The sequence below is a fragment of the Melospiza georgiana genome, chromosome 9, assembly GCF_028018845.1.
Source record: "Melospiza georgiana isolate bMelGeo1 chromosome 9, bMelGeo1.pri, whole genome shotgun sequence".
Taxonomy (NCBI): domain Eukaryota; kingdom Metazoa; phylum Chordata; class Aves; order Passeriformes; family Passerellidae; genus Melospiza; species Melospiza georgiana.
In genome coordinates this window covers 5,560,111-5,574,024 of record NC_080438.1, presented here as the reverse complement: position 1 = coordinate 5,574,024, position 13,914 = coordinate 5,560,111, and the positions used below count along the sequence as shown (strand labels likewise).

Genomic DNA, 13,914 nt, shown 5'->3' with positions numbered 1-13,914 from the left:
AGATCACCTAAAAGTTTATATACTGATTTGCAACACATCTAGGGCAGAATTTGAATCCCATAAGGATCCTCACTGCTTTGGCATTGCTGTGTTGATGAGGATTGTCCTGTAGCTGGGTCCTACCAGCCAGGACCTACCTGTTGTGATATATCTGCTGTTTTCTGGGACCCCAGAGAAATGTTTTCACCCAGAGAAATGTATTCCCCGATTAAGAGGAGGGAGAGGATGCCTCTTCCCAAAGATAGTGTGTTTCTGTGCTGTTGTGATTTGGAGAGAAGCCTGAAGTGTCTTCCTGTGCTGGACACTTGGCTGGAAAGCAGTGCAGTTACTTTTGGTCACTGCTCTGTGCTTTGTAGGCTGAATAAATAGTGGAATGGTCAGTGAGGATCCAATTTTTCCACCATAGAGCGATTTAATGGGCATTTTTGCTTCCCTTCAATCTTAAGGCTGCTCCAGGATGCTAAACTTCACCTCAGCCACTGCATATCTCTAACCTAGGACCCTGGAACTATCCTTTCCCCGTGCAGCCCAGGCTACCCAAAGAACACCTTGCCTTAAATCCAGTGTCTAACATCTGGAGAGAAGCAAGAAGCTCCTTTTTGCTCCAGGAAGTGTGCCTCTGCCATTTCTAGCTGCTCATCTGTGCTCCTGCACTCCTCTTTCCCCAGCCTCTTCCGGAGCCTCAGCTTTGTGGGCAAGGGCCAGCTTGGTGCCTCATCCGGATTAGCAGCAGGATTTTATTTTTTATTTTTATCATGGAGGCAGAGCTCCATGGTGTAGGATTTGGAAAGGCTCTGCCCAGCAGGCTTGCAGACACCATGAAATATTTGTCTGATCAAAACCAACTGGGGTTAACTAGTTCTGTGCTGCTGATCCTCTGTAAGAAAAAACAAACCTACAGCCCACCTCCCACAGCACAAACCTTTTGTTCTTCCCACTACTTCTTGCCCTTGGGTAGAGCAGCTTGGCTGTGCTCATTAACAAAGCAAGGCCATTAACTTGATTAAGTTAAGCTGTTTCTTAAAGAAAAAATATCTAAGCTGTACAGCTGGCTGCAGGCAGACACTGCACAGCCTCTGCTCTGAGCTCTCCCTGTGTCTTATCTACAGCCAGGACACAGGTACAAGAAAGATTTCCCCATGAAAATAAACACATGACCAAGAGATGGAAATACAGTGTTTGTTTGCAGTTTAAGAGTAATTTATTTTTCGTTTAAAAAAAAAATTGCACAAGATTTGTTTTGTTGTTGTTCTCTGTTGCATGGACTTGTTCAGGAAAATGGAAGGTTGATGCTGAAATGCAGCTGTGGGGGGCAGGGCTGGGGTGTCTGGAGAGCAGGGACCGTGCATTGGAGTTTCTGTACTGTGCATCTCTGCCCCCTTGGTAATGTGGGTGCTGCAGGGTTCCAGCTGCCCAGCTGGTGGACAACAGGTTCCAGTGCACCTCAGGCTTTGCTGCTCTTTTGCTTTTTCCTCCAGAAGCAGCTGATTCAGTGGATGGTTTGGCCCCAACAGCAGACACCAAGGAAGCCAGCCCTGTTCTTTAGGGAGTGTGGAGGCTCAGACCATCCACTGGTTGGATGGATCAGGGCAGGGTTGTATCCTGGTCCCTCCCTGCCCAGCCTGGGGTGGCTTGAATGATGACTTTGGGGAGCCCTTGAAACTCAGACCTAGCTCTGAACTCCCCAAAGCCTGGATCTGGAGATGTGTGTGATCCACAGCTCACATTTTCCTGGCAGTTCTCTGGTTCTTGCAGGAATTGGTAGCCTTCACTTGAAGAGTTACTTGCTGTGCTTTCTGGAGAAAAGCCTTCCTGCAGGAAGCCCTGCAAAGCCTCCACACCAGGCAGGCTGTGCTCACTGCCTCAGTGCCCCTGCTTGTTTGGCTGAACCTCTGGCCTCCCACTGTGTTTCCCTTTACTCTGATTTTTTTTTTTTTTTTTGATTTCTCCAGGCAGCACCACCCTGCCTCCAGGGCTGCTCCTGCCTCTGGATCACAGCACCTGCATGGGCTCCACCTGGTGAGCGTGGAGGCAGGAGGGCTGAGAAAAGCACTTGGATGGGGAAAGGAGGGAAGGAAGAAGGCATAATACAAGTGCAGTGCTATTTCTAGCCAGTTCTAGGATCTTGGCTAGACTGGGAGCTTGGGACAGAGATCAGAGCTATTTCTCCATTTCCTAGCATGACATGTGGCAAATCCTAATTTTTATACCATTATATGTTGCTTCCTGTTTTGGAGCAGAAGGGAGTCACTAATTTCAATGGTGACAAAGCAAACTGGAAAATAAGGCACATATGGGGTCCATTTAAAGGGCTGTGTGAGGAGGAGCCCAGCCTCATGGCTGTTCCCAGCACAAACCCTGTGACAACATGCAGCCAAACCCTGTGACATGATGTGGCCATCACAGCCCTGCCTGCATTGGACAGAACAGCCTGTGGTGGGACTGGGTGGCACAAACAGCTGCTTCCAGCTGGTGGCTTTGTCCTCCAAGTGAGGGGAAGGTGGCATCACCCTTGCCTGGGCTGGAAGCAGCTGTGCCCAGCAGCTCTGTCCAGGCTTGCCCACGTGGGTTTGGCTGCTTGTTTCCCAGATGCCTGGCTCTGGCTGGCAGCTCTGGGCTGCTCCAGCAGCCTAAGAACTGCAAGAAAATGGAAGGAAGACATCCAGTGTACAGACAGGGCAAAACCCAGATGTGATGAGGCTTCTCACACATGCATCCCTCAATGGAAAAAGAGACTGAGGAGACAGAGCCTGGTGGGGCAGAGTGGGGAGCACAGGAGACTCCCAGCTCAAGGGACATAGGATGGGAACACAAGCCAGGGTGGGGCAGGTGGGAAGCAGAGCAGGGATGAGAGCTGTGTGTGGTCCTGTTAGCTGCTGTGCCCAGCTGAACCATCTTTCCAGAACATGAGGACAGAGAGAGGTGCATGGTCTGCCTGTATAATGTATCCTGTGTAAGGGATGGCTGCACATGGAATTTACTTTGCTTCTACAGCACATTCAAAATCCCAGAGCTGGTCAGTCTGACAGGCATCCAGAAATGTTCAGTGCAGCACGCAGAGCTGGCATCAGCTGGGGCAGTACCTGCTCATGGGTCTGTGTGTCTGACACATGGCACAAGGGCTGCAGGGAGAGGTGATGGCTGAGTGTGCCAGGAAACCATGTCCGCTGCTTCAATACTGCTTCCATGTCCCTGGCCCTGCTCCAGAGGGGCCTTTGGTCCTGCTCTTCTTTAGTAGTCATTCAATAAATAACTCTAATGCCCATAGCAAAGCTTTTACACAGCCTCAGGTTGTGTTTCTGCTCTTGCAGTAGCATGGTGAGCTCTTTAATTGCAAGTTTGTACAAAAGAGTCTTTCAAGGAAGGTGTTTTCTTAAGTGCTGGTGCAAAAGGGCTGGTCTGGCAGCCTCCTCCCTCCTGCCTGCCTCTAGCCTAGATGGCAAGGTATCCTTCTGCTGTGCTGCCTTAGCATGGTGTCTGAGGTCTCTAAGGTTGTGCTGAGGGCATCTAGCTTCAGGTGCTCACAGGAGACTTTGGTTTGGTGGCCTGGTAGATGGCACATCTTTGAGCTGTGGGGTAACTCAGCCTTGAGCCCATAAAGCAAGCTGGGTTTGGACGGAGCCTGGACAGTGAAGCTGTGCCACCCCCACGGCAGGGCAAGCAAAGGAGGTGTGGCTGTGCCTGCTTCACTCACAGCAGTCTGTGCTGTGCAGGGGGAACATGCAGGTGGGTGAGCATTGTCCTGTGCACCCCTGTGTGTGTGCTGGCAGCTGAGTGCAGAGGGAGAGCCTGGCACACCCGTCACTGTGTGCCAGCCCCACGGGTGTGCACTGTGCTTGTGGCAGGAGGGACACAGGACCTGGAGGCAGGTCACCCTTGTGTGCTCACCTGTGCTTTGCAGGGGTCTGTGCCCTGGGGCATGCTGTCATGGTGGGGGAGAAGAGGCTTGCACAGCCTGTGCCTTGTTCCCTGCTGGCCCTTCAGCATGCTGGGGTCAGCCTCTGTCGAAAGTCACCACAAAGTGGCAGCAGCTTTGGTATCTCCTTGCCCCTCCTGGTGCACAGGTGAAAGGAATGGTGGCATCTCAGAGGAGAGGACCCGAACACCCTCCTGTCTGCTAGATGGGCAAGGAGGGTCTCTTGTCCAGCAAGAGCAGCTTGGGCTGAGCTGAAATCCACAGGTCCTCCTCATCCTGCTTCTTCTTCTTCTTCTTTTTCTTCTTGTTTCTGTCAGCATGCAGCTGCCCATTGCTGCTGGAGCCACCTTTCCCTGTGCTTCCTCCCCTCCTTCTGCAGAAGCAGCAGTGGCAGCAGATGAAAATGAAGGCCAGGAGGACAACAAAGGGCAGACCCAGGAGCACGGCCAGGCAGACGGTGTTGAAGATGCCTTCCTCATGCTTGGTACGGATGAGCTCCAAGATGGAATTAAAGAAAGAGCTGATCTTCTGCTGCATGTCAGCTCCTGAGTAGGCTGCCTGTGCTGCTCCCTCTGCTTGAAAGCCACCTTGAGATATGCTCAGCTCCTGTAAGCAGCTAGTGGGCTCCACAAGAGTCCTTGGATGGTGCCTGCAGAGACAAGAAACCAGGTGGATCAGGTGCCTGCTGCCTCAGCAGTTTTCTCCATGGAGCTGCCAGAAGCCTCAGCAGGGTAAGATGTCTCCTGCCTTTGAGGGACCTGGAGCCATGGGGGATGGACCGTGCTGCCTGCTATGTCCCTTTGGGTGTCTTCATCTGAGAAACACAGCCTCCTATCTCCTGGGGTTTGTTCTTGATTGTGGGGATGGGTGAGGAGGGCTTTAGGCATCCTTGCTTACCTAGGAATTTAGCCAAGCACAAATCCTGCCCCTTTGGATTTACACATCAGCCCTGGCTGAGCTATCACAGCATGGAGCTCTTATTAGCCCTTTGTAGGGCTTGTTTTGTAGCAGATGAAATACTGTCTGCAGGAGAAGCTCTCCTGTCTAGGAAAGGACTTCCCTGATGCAGACCAGTGACCATTGTGGAGACATAGTACTGCCACAGGAGCCAGGACTGCACATGTCACAGGTCCCTCCTCATTCCCAATCCTGGGACAGGGTACCTTTGGCCAGGCTGTTCCTCAGGGCCCATGGTCTGGGATGGGCAGCACAGAGGCAGGGTCTGTTCCTGCTGCCCTGGCACCCTGGGCACTGCCAGCAGGTTTGGGGCTGGGGCTGTGGCTGAACCCCCTGTGTTTTGGATGAGGACTGTGGTCAGTGAGACTCACAGGTGGTGGAGCCCAGTGAGCAGCCCTGCACCCACAGCTCCAGGTACCCAGGGCTGGCCACAAACGCAGCAGCAGGGGAGGATAAAGGTTGGCTGGGGTGGAGGAGTTGCTGCTGCTGTGCCTCACCTGGGAATTGCTCCAAGAGTTTGGGTAGGGCTGAGAAGCATTTCTGTGGCTTGACGTAAGGTTTTCCTCTTCCCTCAGGGAGGGAGAGGTGCTGCTGAGTGCCAGGGCTCTGAGGGAAGCCCTCCTGCAGGGGCAGGGAGCTGCTGCCTCTGCTCACATCTTTCTTCCCCTCCTGTGACCAGGCAAAGCATCTGAGTTGAGCAGGGGCCTTTGTGCTGCGAGTTTGCAGTTCTGGTTCAACACAGGGGTCACTAAATCAGAGCTTGTACAGATGAAGAGCTGGCAGGGGCAGTATCAGGCTCCAACACCCTATTTCACCCTTGCTCAGCAGTGTCTTTGCCAGCCTTTGGGATTCAAACCCTGCAGCCTCTTGAGGGAATGCTTAAATCCCCACGTGCCCAGGAGGGGAAACTGAGGCATGGTAAAAGGGAAACCAAAAAACTTGAGAGGTACAGCCTGAACACCAAAGATGTCCTACAAGGGTTGCTCCATCTGTCCCCTGTAACTCCTCATCTTTTCTTCTGGCAGCTCTCACAGACCTTGGGGACTTTGAGGGAGGGACAGGAAAGGAACCCAGGCTGGTTTTGGCTGAATCCTCCTTGTCTGCAGCACTGCCCTTCCTTGCTTTGCATCTCACTTATTCCTTGTTTGGGATGCCTAAGGGATGCTCTCTTGTAGGGAGAGTTTTAGGATTCTCCAGCTAGCACCACTGTGCTTCCTCTGCCTCACTGTGCCATTACACCCCAGTCCTAAAGGAAGAACCAAGCCACCAGCCTCACCCAAAAAAGCCACAGGTCCCACCCAACCCTAACCACAGCTCTTGTGATGCTGCTTGGGCAGGAACTCCTGGGCAGCCCCCCAAAAAGCAGCTCCCAAGGGAAAACCTGCCTTCCAAAATGCTGTCCTGGGGCCTCCAGAAGTGTACTGGTTTCACTGGTGTCCCCTGGCTGCCGGCATTCAGACCTGACTGCCAGGACCTCAGGAGCTGAATCCCTCAGCATAGATGCCAAACTCTCCATTTGGGATTCCACAAGTGCTCAGATTCTGTTAAAAATAAGGGGTTTATCCATGTCCCTCAGAAACAGACTGACCACTGTGGATTCATTGTTTTGATTTTCATGAGCACACAGCTGAGCTGGCCTCAGTTAGCTGGTGGTTTCTCTTTTGAACATGAATTTCTCTGGGTGCCTTTCTAAAAAATTCTCATTTGAGATTTACTGAATAAAATGCAGTGCTCTGGAAGGTGGTTTTGGCTTTGGCTGGAAGAAGTTTATTAGGATTATTGTTAATACTACTATTATTACTGGATTTTGGTCCAGTCTACTGCATCAAAACTGGCTGTTCCTCACATTCCCTCATTCCACTATCCAACAGAGGACAGCAATATCATCAATATCCCCACCTGAGAAATCACAGGCTACCACTCAGAGACTCAAATCTCATACAACCTCTGCCTAGCCCCTGCCTGGAGCCAACTGGGAGCATCCCAGATCTGCTTTTGCTCACAGAGGAGATAAGTGAGAGCCATTCTTAAGGCCTGCTCCCTGTCCTGACCTTCATCTTCACTTAGGTCTTTTTTTTTTGGGGCAGCTGTAGTAAAGGTTACACTGCAACATAAATAAACAGAGCAGCTTTTCTTCAGTGTAATCACCCATGTGATGCAGGTTTGCCAATTATCCCTAAGTATCCTGACAGCTCATTATCCAGGCAGGAATCCAGGATGCCTGTGATACACTGGACTCAAAAAAAAAAAAGTAAAAAACCCATACAATCTCCAAACAACAACTGCCTTAATTTCAGACAAAACAGGATGTACACTTTTATTCCTGCACTGAACTGCTTTATATTTATTGCCTCTAAACTTCTGGGTAGGGAAGGAGGGTTGGAACTTCCTTTTAAACTTGTAATTAATTGTTTGCAGAGGAAAAAAGAATGGGGAGATAAAAAAAAAAAAAAAGGAAAGCCCTTTGATATGTTTCCACTTGAAACTGGAGCTGAATGCACTGGCTGATTGTCACTGCTGGGGACATGTGGCCACCCTGGGGAAGCTGGATGTGCTTCCCTTGGAAGGGGAAGGTGGAGGTACCTGCCCCTGCCCTGACCAAGCAGCACCCAAATCCCAGGGCCATCTTCCAGCATGGCCATGCAGCTGGTTTTCAAATGCCTTTTCTCTCTGGTGTGTGCATTGCTTTTTGTTTTGTAGATGAAGACATGCTGTGTGCTAAATAATGGGATTCTTCAGTTTCATATAAAAAAAAAAATGGGAGGGGAGGGGAAAGTAAAAAAAAACTGATGTGTTTGGAGGCAGCAACTCCAAGGGCAGAGGGGTTACCCAAGGCCACACATTGCCAGCTGAAAACCTGAGAGCACCATGAGGAGCTGCATTTAGGAATATCCATGCTGCTGCTCAATTTGGTGTGACATCTCCCTTGGAGATGAACATGCTGTGGTCCAGGATGGCTGTGAACTGCTTGCTGCAATCATGTGGAGCTGCCATTGGGAGGCCAGCTGAATTTTTTGGGTCAAGATATGGGACCAAAAAACAGGGCCAGGGAGGTACTGGGAGACAGGGCTGTGTCTCAGAGAGGGCTGTGAAGCATCCTGCTAAATGAGCTCTTTGTTTTTGGTGCTGGCAGAGCCAGAGGAAAGCTGACATGGAAACTGGCCTGGGAACTGCTGTGGCCAGGGATGGATGGCTCCAGCTGATGGCAGCTCTGCACGACAGGGCTTCGTGCCACTTGTGTAAGTTTCAATCAACATTGCACATCCAGCATGAGGTTCTTTAATCCACACTGGCTTCGAAAGAGCTGGTTTGCAAGGGTGGGGAGCATCTGCCACTCCTCTGCAGTTATGGGAGGCCGTGGGTGGAGAACAAGGTCCTTTTGAGGGACGGCTTGCGATGGCACCACAAACTGTTGGTGTGCGGGGCTTGCCTGGCTGAGCTGGAGAGGTAAAGGCTGCCAGCCTGTGCATGGGGAAACCAAAACAGAGGGGGTTGCCTTGGCAATGCTGGCTTGTCCACATCCTGTGCACTGCAGAGCAACCGCAGTGACTGGGGATGGAGGTAGAGTTTGCAGAAAAGCTGCACTTTACTGGAACTGCTGTGCTGTGTCACTGTGGCAGAGGGGACAGAGCTGGAGGTGTTTAGCCAGTTAAGTTCTTTAGGCCCAACCCTCAACAAGCTCTTAAGTCTTCATGAAGTTTCCTCCAACCTAACAAAGCTCAACCTGCTCCTCTCAGCTGAGATGCCGCCTGACTCAGGCAGGAGTGCTCTAAGGGGCTCCCTGCATCCACAGTGAGAGCAGCAGCAGCAGCTCTGGGGGGAACAGACCTGTGGGGTGTGCCCCAAGTATTTCTGGATTATTTCAACACTCCTGTGCTCTGTGGCCAGCTGCAACTCAGGACTTGTGGAGGTGACATGAAATCAACTGACCTACAGCCACCCCCACTTCCTTCAAACAGATGAGAACACACTTCGTGCAGTTGATGCTAAGGAGCGCAAAGCAGGAATGACATTATTAAACAACCATTTCCGTCTGTTACTAGCTTTATGTCAGCTTTATACCAACTTTCCACTGCAGTGACAGCTCTGGTTCAGCCAGGGAGAGGCTAATTTTTGTTACAGCCTCTGAGCTCCCTGATCCACCCAGCAGGGACACAGCTATGCTGTCACACAGTGGCACCTATTTTCCCCGCTTGCACCTGCAGACTTAAAGGAAAACTGGATGAAACCTGACACCGAGGGTGAGCAGTTTCCTTAGCAGGGATTGCACGTTGCTGTTTCGGAAATGGTGACTAAGAAGGGTTTTGCCGCCGGTCTCGCAGAACTCGCAGCAGGCTACAGAGACCTTCCTCAAACGTGAAAGACAAACACCAAAAGCCACCACCCAGCAAACACGAGAAGCCGAAGCTTCATCTCTTTCCCACCACCATCAAGCCTTCCTCCCAGAAGCTACGCATAAATGCTTTCATTCCCTAAAGGGAGTGATTTGGAAAACTACTGATATAGATGTTGGATAACAGGGTTAAAGTGAAACTATTTTGCAAGCTGCTGCCTGGAGCCCACTCGTCATCGCCGTCTGCACAAGCGCGGCTGCCGTCGGCCCCGGGATCACCGAGACTGTGGCCATAAGATCAGTTCTGAGTTCAGATATCATCCCTGGATGCACCGGGAGCTCCTCGGAGCCATCCTGGGCTCCTCCAAACTACGGACCGGGCAGTGCTGCCGGTCCGGGCGGGCAGAGCCCCCAGCCACGGCCCTCCCTGGGCTCCATCACTTGTGGCTTTGGTTACAGGAGGCTCAGGGGGCTGCCGGAGAAACACTGGATGCCCCATCCCTGACACTGTTCAGGGTCAGGCTGGATGGTGCTTGGACCAGCCTGGTCTAGCGGAGGGTGTTCCTGCTCATGGCAGGGGTTGGAATGAGGTGTCCCTAAAGTCAAACCGCTCTAGGATCCCATGCTGTTCAAAGCCACAGTGGTTTTGCGCGCAGCCCCAGGAGCCCGGCGCCAGGCAGGCTGTCCCGGACATACGGCCCCGGAGAGCTGATTGTGCTCATCGCTCTTTCCCCAGTCCCCGTTCTCACCCCCTCTCCCCGGGCTGCGCGAAGCAGATGATGTGGCCTTTTAAAAAAATATCTAAAAAGCGAGAAAAGCCCTGGATTTGACTAATACAGCGCCCAGGACAAAGCCCAGCCCCGGGATCGCCCTCCCGGGTACTCCCCGGACCCCCGACCTACCTCAGCGCCGCGGCCCCGTCCCGCCCGCTCGTCCCGCCGGCGTGAGGCGGCTCCGGGCAATGGCCCGGGCCCGCCCGCCGCCTCCGCCCCCGGCCCGCCCGGCCCGCCCGGCCCACCTGGGCTCCCCCGCCCTCGGCCGAGCCCTGACTGAGGGACACACACACACACACACTCTGAGGGAGTTAGGCTGGGAGAGAGGCGGCCACGGGGCACAAAGCAGCCCCGGACCTGCGCTGGGGAAAGGGAGGGAGCCGAGTGTGTGGCTCGGCGGGCTTTGGTGCAGCCAAGAAGGGTTTTTGGGAGACAGCAGGCAGGGCTTCGGGGCAGTGATGCCGCTGCTGTGGTGAGAGGGCAGGGCAGAACTCCAGCTCCCCAAAAGCAGTGCCAGGAGTACCAGCCTGCACCCCTTCACACTGCCAGCCTGCTGCCTCTCACCTGCACCCAGCACGCCATCAGCACCATCCTGAGTGCTGTCACTCCTGCCCTGTCATCACACCCACCCTCTGTCCCTGTGGCCAGGCAGGGGTGATGGAGCATCCCAGGGACTGCCCGAGGTGATGCAGCATCCAGGAGCATTGTGGCTGCTGTACAGCCGTGGATAATGATGGATACTTCAACCTGTCTGTGCAGGGTTTAGTGGTGGCCTTGGCATTCCTGGGTTAAAGGTTGGACTTGATGACCTGAGAGGGCTTTTTTGACTTAAATGATTCTCTGATTCAATATTTTCAAGCTGTGATCCCAGTTCCATTGGGATTGCCACCCCCACCCTTCACTTGCTACTTTCTCTCCCACTTATTTATTTTTTAACACCGTGGCAGTGATACTCAGAAATTGCTGAATCCCATCTACTTTCCAGTCCTGGGCTCTACGGCTTCCACACAGTGTTGTGATGCTGACAGCTGGGCAAGCTGCAACTAGAAAAATGTTCTGCTGGAATTTTTCTGGTTGGACTGAGTCCTTTTGCATTGCAAAATCCCCACATTTGCCCTCCTTGCCCTCCTTCATGCTCCAGAGCCAGTGGCTTTACTGCTTCAGCCTTGGTGCTGATTTGTGGAACTGGGTTAGCCAGGGCTATCTGACCCTTCAGGGCTCCTGGAAAACAGCCTCATGCTCCCAGTGCTGTGACTTGGCAGCACCAGGAGCAATGCAGTTCTGGGAATAGGCGGGAAGGGGGATGGAGGAAAGCTGGCTGCCAGCCTCTGCTGCCCTCCCGCTGCCTTCACCCTAGTGCTGGAGTTGGAGAGGTGAGGGATCCTCAGAAACACACATTGTAGGCTACAGCTTGTGCTAAGTGCCTCCTCATAGCCTTGGGGAAGGTGTTTATGTCCTGTGGGAAACACCAAGGGCTTTTCCCCTAAGGATTTGCTGCTTAGTGCCAGGAACTTTTCCCTTGGTTTTATGCTGGAGGATGAAGATTCCTGGGCTTTGCATCATGTGCTTACTGCATGCCAGTTTCCCTATCCTGACTTATTCCATCCCATCTGTCCATGTCCCAGCTCACCCCATCCTATTTCTCCCTTGTTCCCTGACCCTATCCCAGCTCTCCTCCCTCACTGAGCTGCATTCCCTCTTTTGGGGTACCAAATCCCCCTATGAAAACACCCATGCCAATGCACACAGAAGCACCTGGCTGCTGGCAGTCACCTGAGGGGTACCTGACCACTCTACTGCACCAGAGAGCACAATGCCACCTTTGAGCCCCCTCTAACAGGATTGACTAAAAACATTTATTATCAGAGCTCTCAGAGGGTGAGATATCTGAAAGCATTAGGCTCAAGGGTGCCTGTTCCTGAGCATGGGAATGTGAAAGCCCAGCCTGTCCTTGGCACCTGGGATATTTGCTTCATTCCCTGGGCAAACAGCCTCACTGGGGCTCCACACTTCCCTATCACTAATTTAATTTGGCAGAGGCCTTGACAAGGGAGGGGCTGCTGGCCTTGCACCTTCCCTGGATTTTCAGGGTTCCCCCTGAATCTCTGGCAGTCTCTTGGCTTCAGGCAGGAGTGCTTTGGTGATATGGCAGAGGTGGTGGGCATTGCTAGTGCTGATGTCTTAGAGTGCTGCTGCCTGTGAAGGAGTCTTGATGCCATTAAACTCAGATAGACAGACTTTAACAAACTGAGAATTAATGTCAGAATATTCAAATATAGTCAGTCCACTGCTCTAATCCAGCACCCTCCTCCCCATATCTGACCTGTAAAGGTCCCTTCCAACTCCAACTCAAATTCCACAGTGGTCTATAGGAGATGTTTTGAATTAATCTAAACAGCATGTGATGCCTGACCCCATGGATGTCTCCTGCAGCAAGGTGTGCCAAAGCTCCTTCCCTTGTAGCATGAGAAAATAGTACATTTGCAGGGATTTTGAACCTGCCACCTCCTTGTTTTGTTTGGCACGTAGCAGATCTGGGATCTAAGGAATCGTGCTTTGTTTCTCAGAAACTTTAATGGGCGAGAGGAAGCCGTGACTCAGCTGCTGATGAATCACTGCAGCTCCAGATTGTCTCCCTGCTCGCTGGTGCCCCTCAAGCACAGGAACTGAGTGAGCCCATGCCAGGCAAGCTCTTGTCACCTCATGGGATGTCAGTTTGAGCCCAGGCCTCAGACCATCTGGAAATCAAATCCCACCTCCCACTCCTGTTTTCCATCCATCCTTCCCAAAATCCTTATTTCCATGCTGTATCAAAGCCTTTCCCATGCCAAAAAGCACCCTGACAACTTCAATTTCCTCCTGAGACCCCCTTCAACCCCTAACTTGATTTTGAAAACACTACTCATTTTACACTGAAAATAGAAACACTCTCTTGCCTCCCCCTTATTTCATTGGATTAATCTAATTTTGTCACCAGTTTGCCCTGTTACACAGCTGTGAGCTTTACTCCTTGGTGACACCCAGCTGGTACCCAGGGTGAGTTTATCTGGGGTTTTCTCAGCATGGTGGGAGTGGTAGAGTGACTGCAGACATGATCACACCTTTCTTTCCCAGCTGCTTCCTCTGCTCTCTGCTGGTGATTTCTATTTGCAGACACTAGTCTGGCTTAAAGTAAGCAATGGAAAACTCTGCTCCCAGAGAAACATTCCTCTCATTTTTCCCCCATGCTTCTGCCTTTTCCCCTCCCTCTCCCCCTCCCACAAAAAAAAGCCTGCAGTTTCAACACCAAAAATAACGCACGCCCTGGTCGTGGGCTGGATAAAAATAGCAGCTCTTGGTATTTAGCAGCAGCAATGGATTTTCTGGCTTTGGAGGAAAATCAGGAGGAGGGCTGGGAAGGGATGGTGACTCTTGACGCACGAGTGGAGGACAAACACAAAGCTGGTGTTTAGGGAGAAGCTGCTTCATCCCCTCCTCTCCCTCCTTTGTACCAGCTGGGCTCTGTCCCCTCCAGGAAGGGGGAGCTCTGAGGGTAGCTTGGGCTCAGCTGTCCCAGTCCCACCTTGGGCTGTTTTGGTGCTGCCCGTTAGTGTTGTGGCTAAGTCCCATGTAGGCAGGGATGGGGGCACATGCTGCTCTTAGGGAAAATGCCCCAAAGTTGGTGAGTTTTTGGGGGTGCCTCATGCCCACCCATCACTTGGGAGGCTTTGCAGCTGGGCTTGCCAAAGTGAGGTTTGCAGGATCATCCCCCCCTGGTGCTTAGACAAGAAGAATGCTGAGGTGGGGATTGAGGGGGGTCCTCAGGTGCCTCCTCAAATACTGCTGGATGCTTGTAGAGAAAGCTGAGGTGGTGTAAGGGACCTGTGTGAGGGTGAGGAGGAGGGTGGTGAGTGTCTGCTCAGAGCACAGCTCTGTGTTTGGCTGTTTAGAGCTGA

General features: G+C 52.3%; 1 protein-coding gene across 1 annotated transcript; it reads right to left on the bottom strand.

Annotated features, from left to right (window-relative positions):
• Nucleotides 1–1,235: 1,235 nt before the first annotated feature.
• On the bottom strand, nucleotides 1,236–10,148 carry KIAA0040 (KIAA0040 ortholog). Its single transcript, XM_058030157.1, has 2 exons — nucleotides 10,109–10,148; nucleotides 1,236–4,565 (listed from the first exon to the last, which is right to left on the bottom strand). Exon 2 carries the CDS (start codon nucleotides 4,451–4,453, stop codon nucleotides 4,118–4,120), a length of 336 nt encoding a protein of 111 aa, XP_057886140.1. The 5' UTR covers nucleotides 4,454–4,565; nucleotides 10,109–10,148; the 3' UTR covers nucleotides 1,236–4,117.
• Between the last annotated feature and the right edge of the window lie 3,766 nt (nucleotides 10,149–13,914).

Excerpts from the sequence above, each read along its gene's own strand:
- KIAA0040 (XM_058030157.1), bottom strand. The coding sequence starts at position 4,453 with ATGCAGCAGAAGATCAGCTCTTTCTTTAATTCCATCTTGGAGCTCATC.